The 11,734-nt window shown below is 39.1% G+C and overlaps 1 protein-coding gene across 1 annotated transcript in view; it reads left to right on the plus strand.

Moving 5' to 3' along the window:
- The first annotated feature begins 5,307 nt into the window (after positions 1 to 5,307).
- LOC129111948 (fibronectin type III domain-containing protein 4-like) overlaps positions 5,308 to 11,734 on the plus strand; it is a 17,448-nt gene continuing 11,021 nt past the window's right edge. The window contains exon 1 of the mRNA XM_054624111.1: positions 5,308 to 5,386. Within this exon, the coding sequence (XP_054480086.1) occupies positions 5,308 to 5,386 (79 nt within the window). The remainder of the gene's footprint in view (positions 5,387 to 11,734) is intronic.

Below are 11,734 nucleotides of genomic sequence, written 5' to 3' on the forward strand. Positions count from 1 at the left end.
CACATCTCTGAGGGAGACTGAAAGGAAGCGTAACCCACTCAGCTGTGGATGATTGGAATGAAGCCTGCAGCTCTGTGCTTTTTATAACATTTATTTGTTTTTTAAAAGTAGTGTTAAAGCATAGCTCGTAAAGTTTAAGTAAATATGGTTTTGGTGGATGTTTTAAGCACAAATGTGCACGCTCAAACCTCATGTTGATATACTGTTTTAGTTTGAGAGCTAGTAGCGCGTTTGGTGTTCATGCTTCTCTGAGGATGAACCCTGACTTTTCCTTTTTTAACCACTCTGAGGTTAACATTCGTATCTTTGAGTGAAATTTCACGACAAATATGCAATTTCTTGCCACGATATTTGGTGCAGATGTTCATGTTTTGATGCAAAGCTCTAATGTCCAGTTTCCCCTCATCATTGAATGCATCTTGTGTTGTGAGGGGGTGGACGCTGTTTTAAGAAGCTGCTGATGCATATAAAAGAGAAAAATTCAACTAAGATGTAGTGATGTGTTCACTGTTACTAGACTTAAGGCCCATATTAGTTAATAATTTGTATTTAAAAAATGTAACTATTAAATGAATGGTAAACCCTGGTCATAAGAATATAGATGGTCCTTTCATTTAGTCTCCTCTTGAGTGCGTTTTGTAATCACTGTTAAATATTTTGACTCCAGCTGCTGCCGTTAACACCACTGACACGTCACAATCCCTGAATGTTGATTGCTGGTGTTTTACAGCCGACGGCAGACGAATCCTACTGTACATCTGCACAGTGATGTGGTTTGGCCTCGTTTCTCTGAGCCTCTACTGGATGTGCGTGTGTGTTTGTGTGTTTGTGTGTGTGTGTGTGTGTGCTCTGCTGGAGGAAGATAAGATCTGAAGTTGGTTGGTTTAATATCTCGGTGTTGCCAAAGGACGGATAATGTTCTGAAGGCTGCTGGCTCCCCTTGGTGGAGAGAGTCGGTACACATCAGGAGTGAACATCTGTAATCTGGTTGTCCTCATTAGGACGTGGAGACACGTAATCTGGTGTCACATATACAGATAATAAAACATGTTAATGGTCAATTAAAGACAGTAGAATCATTTATTATCTTAGCAATTATCAGAAAACTCCATCATCTAAAAAGAATAAACTCAGCATAAATCACAAAAACCTTCAGAAATTGTGTGATAATCAGGAAACAAATTGATTATATTGGCATCTAGATTGATTTTTGAGCCTAACTAAAAATAAACTCAAGAAAAATGAAAGAAAAATGTCCTGTCATAAGTTCTCCTTTATTGTTCTATTCAGAGCAGAGGTAAACTTTTATCTTTTGACTTGAGGGCTTTTTTCTTTCTGAGCATCACTCCGGAAAAAAACACATTAGCATATCAAAATAAACAAGAAGAAAGTAAAACTCTTTTGCCAACACGTCCTCCTGGGAGCAGAGACAGGAAGCAGGAAAGTTTAACTTCAACAACAACAACAACAACGACATCTGCAATAAACTGTGATGGTTTTTGATTTTAAATTAATAAAATTAAACAGTCACACAGCAAAACAGAGATGCATTTAATCACAATTAACTATGGAGTGTAAATAATCAGAATTAAGTTTATTTTCAATCATTGAAATGGACGATAACCTTTTTTTCACTTTTCCTATCAAAACAACAAGCAATGAAGCTAAAAGTATAAATAATTTAGTATTATTACAAATTATTGTGGACTATTTCCTTATCATTATTTTACTCTGACTTTCATTTCAGATGTGTTTTTTAAAAACAATTGCACCATCTGGCCAACATATAAACAGCTGTAAACAAAGTGCAATGGAATAGAATGGGCCAACAAAAGCATAAAATAAAAGTTGAGAAGTCATCTTAAAGATTTCACTGATTCTGCAGTTTGTATGTTGTGCAGCAATGACTTTTGGGGTAAAATAATCATCTTAAAAGGACATTAAATAAAGCTATTAAGGTCTCTGTATCTGTTGTGCAGTTTACCGGCCAGCTTGAAAACTTTTTTTTTTCTTAACTTCACTGCTTTTATTGATGCTTCCTTCCTTCTCTCTTCCTTGTGGAGCTCAAACATCCTTTACACCTGCAGATGATTCAGCTTTTTCTGGGGGACCCGAGGCATTCCCAGACCAGATGGGAGATTTAAACCCTCCAGCATGTTCTTCATCCTCCCTCAAAATAACCGCCACAGGGAGGCGTCCTGCAGTCCTGGTGTGTATAGATAATTTATTCTATCTCTTATTTATCTGTGACACCACTGACTTCAAAACAAAGCTTTAAAGTTTCTCCACTCTCCTTTGTCTTATGTTTATATTTTTGACTGTTAGTAGATTTAGAAGTGACAGACAGAAATAGTGATGTCAAAGTGATCTAAAGTGACACATTAAATATACTTTGTGTCAATATTGCATAAAAACTGTTGATCAGGTTTTAAGTGTACAGTGTTTGGTGAACATTCTGGATAAGTTACACAATGATGTCAGCACCTCAATCAAACTCAGAATGCATAAAGAGCATTTTGATTATAGATTTCTTTTGTGTGTTCTGTTGATGCGACACAGTAGAAGAGAAGCTGCTCACAGCTGCAAACAATCACAGCGAATTATGGTGCTGGTGAGACAGCTGGAGGACGGTTATGGAAAACAAAATATTCATTTTTTTGTGTTGAATGTTTGATTGACAATAACGTTGTGAAGTTGCAGCATCAAATCCTGCTTCATGCTCTCGTTATGCTAAATTGTAAATTGTGTTGATTTCTTAACAAAAACTGCACACAGATATTATAAAGTATGCACTGTGATAGAATGAAACTACATTTACTGAAGTACTGTACTGAATTACAAAGTGTAGGTACTTTACGGAGTATTTCCATTCTATGCTGCTTTATACTTCTACATCTCAGAGGTGAATATTGTACTTTTTACTCTTACAGCGTTATCATGTTTTATACATTAAATCTTTGAATGAAAAGAAGCTATCGCACATAATATAATATTATAATATCATGTGCGATAGTAAAACACTCACAAGGGTAATCTTTCCTCATTATGAGTACTTAATTCTGATTATCATTTTCAATGCAGGACTCTTACTTTTAAGAGAACAGACATCCGACCTTCATTTGACAAGAATGAATAATCTGCTGTGAATCATTCTAGATACGAGTCACGGTTTAAAGTGCCCTTTAAACACAGAAATCTGGCTCTCTAGTTCACCTCCTTTAAAGGTTGTCAAGTCATTTCGGTGCCATTTGATCCCAGAAAATCAGGAGCAAAAACACTGCCCTTGATGGGGAATCAATGTGTAACGTGAGAAATGTCAAACTGTATGACTTTGCAGTAGAATAACTCAGAGGCTAAATGGAAAAAAAGGTTTAACCTGAAGATTAACGATGCATGAAGCTTTTAAACAAGGACTTTATTAAACAGGTATTTTATTTTGACATCATATCTGGGACAATGCCAGTTGACACCATAGAAAAGGTTTTGCAGAAGGTCCTTTGTTTAGAGAGTCGATTTAACAAGCAAGGTCCTTATACTCCATCCTCTATAAAGACATGATGGCCACAAGTCAATATCATGAGAATATAACGAGCAGAAAATAGCCCTGCCTCGTAATGTCACTGTGGGGAATTCATTCAGTTTGTTTCACTGCTGCTTGTTTACGGTTTTATTCCTCTAATGCTTCATGCTACATAGAGCTGTTATAGTGGCAATCAATAAAGAGTTTACACTCTCCTAAATTGTGTATTTTATGTGTATTGTGGGTGGTGGTTCGCTGTCTGGAGGTCAGGAGCCCTTCAGGAGGTCACAAGATACATTTATAATGATCTTTTATGTACATTTTGAGGGTTTATTATTAGAAAAAGTGCCGTCTATAGCCCAGTGGTTCTCTCTCTAGGGGTCAGGCTCTTTTTTAAAGGCTCACAAGATAAATCTAATCTGATGAGCTATGTGTTGATTAAAGTTAATTTATTTGAGAAGATACTAGATTCTTTATGCTCGCCACATAACAGAGCTGCTGGTAAGTGTTTGGTACAGCACGGTGGCTCAGCTCCTCTCCAAAGACAGACAGAAGAAATAACAAGAGACACCATAAGTCTCTGGTGGTTTCTTAACTGAGTCAAGGTCACAGCCAATTATGCTGGAGGATTTTGTGACAATCCGCTCCATGGTTTCCTCTTGGTGTGACTGTCTGAGCTCTCAGACACCAGACCAGAGATCTGTGATAGTGATGTCGCCTGCGTACTTGGATATTTTGACAGAGCTGTGGTGAGATGTCAGCTCGCTGGTGTAAAAGGACACACAGCCTCGTGGTGCATCGGTCAGATAATAATTAAAAAAATAATATTTCCATCTGAAATGTCGTGCGTACAGGTATTTCAAACGTGTACTTGCAGTATTTGCGTTAATGCACCACTGATGTATTATTTTGATCCAATACAGTATGTCAAATGTAATCTGATTACATAATCAACAGTTGCCACCTAAATAACATGCAGGTAATTCAGGGTGATGAAATGCGCACTGCCATCCTCTCCATCCTCCTCCTCCTCCTCCTCAGTGTAGTGACAGGATTGTGTCTCTCTCTCTCTCTCTCTGTGTGTGTGTGTGTGTGTGTGTGTGTGTGTGTGTGTGTGTGTGTGTGTGTGTGTGTGTGTGTGTGTGTGTGTGTGTGTGTGTGTGTGTGTGTGTGTGTGTGTGTGTGTGTGTGTGTGTGTGTGTGTGTGTGTGTGTGTGTGTGTGTGTGTGGATGACTGGAGGAGTTGCCACCGGAGCTCCTGCAGACAGACATTTTCTGCTCCTCCAGTCTTCCCATAATCTGTCAGATTAAACCGGAGCACCTCTGCACATCTCTCTCTATTCATTTCACTCCTCAAACGAAGAGGATTTCTTTTTCTTCTGTCTTCAATTGAAAAGCCAGCCGAGCAGCCGGAGCGCTGTCCGCGGTGCTGAAACCCGCACGACCTCCACCTGCTGCGGAGAAAGGCGGCTTTATGCGCCTCCAGCTTGTATTTTACGCAAAACCCGAGCCAGATGCAGAGGAAGCCTGGGACTACCTGTTAGCTCTCTGATGCTCATCATCTCCATGCATCACATCTGACTTGCATACCTGCAGCTCTACTTTGTGCAAGTTGTGACTAAAAACCGACGCAGGAGAGAGAAGAGGAGCAGGTGCTGAGGATGAAGATGGTGTGGGAACAGTGGTGACCCTGTGGGGGAAACTTCCAGTGAAACCAAGGAGAGAGAGGAGAGGAGAGGAGGGAAGAGGAGAGGAGGTGCTGCTTGTGCATGAGGACAGGGAAGGTTATGACCGCGTCTCTCCAGCTGGACGTCGGGCTGCTGCTGCTGCTGACCTGCTGGCAGACACCAGGGATGGTCGGAGCCAGTGAGTCTCTGTTCACTCTTTTAATATTCACAACTTCTCATGTCCAGGTGCAAACATCTGGCTGGGTTCAGATACTGAGGGGTGAGACAAAATGTTCAAATGTGCTCACATGCAGAAATACAATATTTACATCATCAAACTAGTAAAACAGAAAATGATCAACACATTTGCTGCATGCATCATGGATCTGTTTTTGTCTCTCCACCCATCTCTCTCATAAAAGTGTAATGATCATTTCTATGCAATATAGACAGTAAGAACAATTTCAACAATCATAAATATGCTTTAATAGAAGCAGGGATTTCTGCAGGTCATCATTCATGTTCCTTATTCTTATGTTTACTATTAACAAAAAAATGGACATTTAAAAGAAATGGAAAATATAAGGAGAGTAATCCCAATCTTCAGAGTTCACAGACCAAGCTGATTGATCTTTTTCTTAATGTATAGACATTTTGTTTTCCTGGTTTTCCTCCTGCATTTGCATGCTGTTTCCATGATTTTGAAAAACATTTCATCATTAATAAGCTTACACATGAACACAAAGAACTGTTGATACTGTGTTTTGAACAAATTAATTAATGCGTCTGCTGTGCAGCCAGACATGGCATAAACCCAGATCACTTTATTTAAAATTCTAGCAGGGATCCCAACGTTTCTAAAGATAGCAAATTTCTCAGGCTAAATTTAGGAGAAATCTGTATAAAATCATAGAAAACACAGCCATGAAAGACGTATTTCACTCAGTAAACATCACATAGCTTCAATGTAGAGTTAGAATAAGCTGGCGTACGATCATTTTAATGTATTAAAAGCTACTTAAGGGCTGGATGCACAGCTCGACATGAACGTGTTTCTGCTTCTTCTTCATGTGTTTGTGTGAGAGATCTGGTTTGCTGTACTGTTTTTATGCCGTGTATATATATCAACAAGACCGACAGCTGTTGTAAAACTGTCAAAACCTTAATTGAGTGTCTATCAGGAGATTAGCTCTCTGGCCTGCTTAATTAGCAGGAATGCACTTCCATCAGATTCCTCTTCTCTTTATCTTTACACAAGGTTTTATGAAAAGCGGCCTTTGGCAAACGAAACCAAATCACGTGCTTCTCTTTGACTGATGACTGAGGCGTCTGATCTGTGTTTACTAGGCTCTGTATTGATTCAGCCGATGAAGCGTGTCTTCATATTTCCCCCCCGGCCTTCACCTTCTCCTCCCCTGTCATAAACATCTCATGTTAACGCAGCAGCCGCCTGCTGAGGATTTTCATTCAGGAAAAACAGCTGGAGGGGGAAAGGTTTTTCTTGTTTGGTGCATAAATCTGTAGAAAATGTTATGAACACGATATTTAAGCATGCAATTATTTCTATTTTAAAAGATCTTTATTGACTTGTAAACATGGTCTTTTCAACTATAACTTGGGGGTCATATTCAGGGTTTGACAACTTGTGCTTTTCAGTTGCACTTGAATATGTGTAGAATATTTATCTTAGAGAGTCTTGAATCATTGTTGACTCTGTAAATAGCAGCGGACATTGAGGTCCATTCGGTTTGAGTTTGCCCAGTTGTTATTGGTGTTTAGATGTATTAAAAACTCAAGAAAGAACTTTAAGTTTCACCTTTTTGGCTAACATGGATGAGAAGTACTTACACAATTACAATTCTGTGATATTTGCAGAATAGTTTCATGAGTTTTTCTATGTTACATCTCACTGCTCTCAGAACATAGCAATTAGACTAAAAGCTGTTCTTATTCAGACCAAAAGTTCTACAATGGTTTCTAGAAAAGGAGCTGAAAGACGGAAGCTGAACATTCACGGCATGTAGGGAGCATTGAAATGCACCAACTGGGAGAACAGGAGGTCTTTATTGAAAAAAAGCAGTGCAAAGAGCTTCTTTATTCACGTATGGAGGGCTCTCTTTCTGCTCCGCTCTGCTTCACATCACTGCAAACCTGACAGTTGCAATGATCTCTGTGTCTCCTTTCTGGGGGTTTTCTTCTACCTTGGTTGCAGCATCACTTTGATCAGTTCTTGCAGGTCGTGACTAAACTTAACCAGCAGAGAGCAAATTAAACATCCTCAGGTAATTGCTGACATCTGGGTCCAAGTCAGAAATGTTGTGGCATAATGAGGTCATTAACTTTCAGTTGACTAGCAGGAATTAAACAAGAATTAAAAATCTGATCATGTCATGTTTTATCAGGATGTAATCACAGTAATTGGAGATGAATGAGTGGGCCTAACACACACTGGGCCTGAACCTCTGTTTAAAAGGACAGTATATATTTCTTGATTCAGAGTCAAGCAAACCACAAGACCATGAAAAACTGGACAGAAAAAAGCATATAATGACCACAACGAGGGAAAAATGAAGTCCAAAAACAAACAAAACAACTACAAAGATATTGAAAACCAGTATACAGAGAGACAAAACAACCATAAAGTTGTAGAAAAACTACAATATGACTCTAAACAACCATACAAAGAGACAATATAACTACAAATAGACTCAAAACAACTGTGTTAGCCCAGACGCTCTATTGTCTCATAATCTGTCCATGTTCCTACTGTATCTTAATCAGCATGCACATGATGTTACTGTATCTCCAGAACCATCCGTCCCACAGAGGGAAGGCAGCCATTAGCCAGATTGGACTGTCTGAGTGTATCTGCAAAAGCGTTCCTTGTGTGTGATTAACGGTCTGAGTCGTACGTCAGAGACTAGTCTACTACAGGAGACACAATGTAAACAACGAGTCACGAGTTGTTGTTGTTGTTGTCGTCGCGGGTGGAGACGCTGTCATTGCTGTGTTGTTAGAAGCTGCAGAAAATGTACGTTTGGTGAAAGCTTTTGTGTGTCTCATAGTGGAATAAATGAATAGAGCTGTGTGTGGAGAGATCAAACAGATGTGAGTGTGTGTGTGCATGTTTTTGAAAATATGAAAAGGCACATTTTCAGGAAATATGGAGTCTTCGGTTGCACCTCAGTTCCAATTTCTTACCAAAACCTCAGATGATGCATTTTAAAGCTTCACTGTTTATTCAGCCTACATTTCCTGGGAAAATGTTGAGAAAAATTCCTAAAAATGTTTTGGGAAAATACCTTTTCTATAGCTTTAAGATGGCCAAACTGTTGTTTTGTGGAAAGTTAAACCGAAATGGAAATATTGACATAATCTTTTATTGTGGCAGTTAAAAAAAAAAATCCTTAATTAGCCTGTATCGGTTATAGAGTTATAGAGCAGCCAAATCTTTATGCTGAGCTTAATTTTCTTAAGAGGTTTGGAGGTGGATTAAATCTGTTATGTGGCATTTGGTTTATGATGATAATATATTGTAAAACTCAATTTAAGAGGATTTCAGCTAAGAGGAGATTCACATATTCTTCTTATAATAGAGCAATTATAGACCGTAAACATGGCTTATTGCGTCCTGAAATGTTAAAAAATTATGAATGGCCGTAAATAGATAATTTTAACAATCCAGCTAGAAACATGAAGGACAAACATGGACATAGTTGTGTTTGTGTGTTTTTGTATGTGTGTTTGTGTCTTACATGCACCTGAACCGCTGTATTCCATCATTTAATCGATATCCATATTCTCCTCCTCCCTGTTTCCCTCCACCCTCTCCCTTCATCATTGATCTTTTTTTCTCCTCCCACTCCGTCCATCCATCTCACTTTGACCTTCGTCTGTCTTTTCTCTCAAAAAAACAAGAAGATTGAAAATTCACTCGCCATCTCTTGATCTCTGCTCAAGATAATTGCTCCTCCTTCATCCTTTTTCTTTCCTCCTCCCTGACTCTCCGACTCATTCATCCATTGTTCTGTCATATTCCTGTCATATCTCATTCTCCTCTTCCTCTCTCATCTCCATCTCTTCTCCTCTGTCTTCCTGACTCCATCTAATCCTCCTCCTCTCCTGCGCATAATTTAATTGCAGAAGTCCATTCATTGTGTGTGCGCTCCGTTGGCAGATGAAAGCGGTTTGGATTTAACCGCAGTAATGTGATGAAAGTTGGAGGTGGGATCATAGCTGTCATTGTCAGAGACAAGGGAACATGGATTTAAATGTGTGTGTGTGTAGGTGGAGGATGGGATATTTAAATATACATACACATATTTTATTTTGTCAACATGTCCTCTATTCTCTGCATAAAGAAAGAATCCTCCTTAAAAGAACTCCCTTGTGGACATGCATATGGATGAAAGTGTGTTTGTGAACTTTGAAGCAACAGGTTGGGGAAGAAAATGTCCTTTTTCCTCTTTAAACTTTGACATTTTCCTCATTTCAAAACTTAACCTGACCTCTACTCCATCTAACACCTTCAGGATAAACTGGATTAACAACTGTGAGCCATTCGAAAGTTGTATTCGGACAGAATGTAAAGCCAATTTCTGGATTACATTAGTGGGTGATTAGACCATTGTTTCACACGTTAAAGTTTTTTTTCCTCATCTGAATCAAGGCTCTGAGGACAAAGGGTGTTTGTTTCAAATGTGTGATTTGTAATACTGGGCTATTGGCAAACACTTGCTGAATTACACTGCATTAAGTTGTTGTAAGAGTTGAGCATGGTTAAATCTTTTTGGATGACATCCTTGTGATTCATTTGAGTGCTACTGTGTTTTAACAGGGGGATAAAGTCAGTGTTAATGCAGCAATATTGCACGCCGTACAAACGAGCCCTGAAGCTCCTGGATGAGCAACATGCTGCAAATAGATGTTGCATGTTTCACCTCACTTTGTGCAGCCTAAACTGAGTCTGTGTCTGTTTGGGGCCACTTGTATCTTCCATCAGTTGCAGCACAATGGAAGCAAATCTCTGCAGAGAATGAGACATTCAACGATCACACGTGGGTGTAATGTTTGGGTGTTGTTCACATGCTTTTTAGCAAAATAGTGCAGTGTTTAATCTTATAAAGTGATTCAAAAATGGAGAAATTCACAGGTTTAAGGTCAGTTCCCGGAGTCAAAGAACCTCTTTCTGCAGCCACCATTTAGCACAGACATCCAATAACTATAGAGAGAGGATTTTATCCCCACAGTGGCCAATTTATACGCCCACAGCATCAGGAAATAGACCAAAATGCATTGCAGCCCCAGGACCCGTTGGGAAGTCTCAAATGTTGCTTTTTCTCGGCCCACTTTCTTTCATTCACTCCTCCTACACATGCTGAGAGCAACAGGTTCATAAGCCTTCCTCGTTCGCTGTCAAAGGGCTTTCTGCGAGGAAATCACAGACAGATTAAAAGGAACCTGATGCTCTTTATCACAGAGTATTGATATTTTTGCACGGCAGTATGTAGATTAATGGCCGGAGCAGTTTTGGCCGGCGTGTCCTGCAGGGAGGCTGACTTGCATAATGAGCTGTGGTTAGCTTGTTAGCTTGAAATGAGCTTGACGTTCACCGTCATCCTCCACAGAGCCCGACTGGATGCTCTCGCTCTGCTACTTTTTTTAGTCTGAATGTTTGGAGAGTTGGTGTCAGAGCTGTTTCCTCCAACAGACTTTTTTCTTTGTATTAAACAGGAAAAGGGAAGCCATGCTGCTGTCATTTCTGTTTTTGTTGTTCCTGGATTCAGGAGCTCTTATTCGACAATCAGTAGAGCATCAGAGCAAAAAACAACACTAGGAAGCTATATGTAAATAAGAAATGCATCGCTAGAATGAAATAAAATAATGAAAGATTCCACACAAGCTAATTTGATTTGAAAAAAATCCACCCTACCCTATGACAAAAAAGCTCCTATCTTAAAATATTGTACTGAGTTGTTGCAATTTGTTTCACCCTTAGTAGCTAATCTGAATCATAAAGAATTAAAATTTAATTTAGACCGTAAAGGTGCAATGTACAAGATGTGACCAGATTTGAAATATCAAAACAAAGGAACTATCAACAGGATGTCAAGAGATACAGTGACTTTATGTGTGTTTTTTTGCAGATGCGATAGTGAGACTGTAGAGTCCAGTCAGGGTGTTTTCTATGACTCATGACTATAAATTTGTCTGTAGAGGTGAAATGCTGACCACTACTTCTGTGCAGCTTGTGGCCAGATGGTTCACATTTCACTTTTAATACATCAATTAAATAATAGTTTGCGATAGCCACTAATGTGCACTTAAGAAAATGAATTAGATTGAAATTAATTTCTGGCAAACATTCCACTCCCTTAAAAATAAAGAGACCCTAAATAAAAAAGGCTGACATGAATTATATTGTGGGCATAAAAAAGCAACTACATTTGAGCTCACAGATAGCCGGCTTCAGTAACCCCCATGAGCCTGAAACCATGGCAACAGCATGCATCACTTTTTACTTGCAGTGCGTTTCTGTATTTGCAGC

The sequence above is a fragment of the Anoplopoma fimbria genome, chromosome 22 (assembly GCF_027596085.1).
Source record: "Anoplopoma fimbria isolate UVic2021 breed Golden Eagle Sablefish chromosome 22, Afim_UVic_2022, whole genome shotgun sequence".
Taxonomy (NCBI): domain Eukaryota; kingdom Metazoa; phylum Chordata; class Actinopteri; order Perciformes; family Anoplopomatidae; genus Anoplopoma; species Anoplopoma fimbria.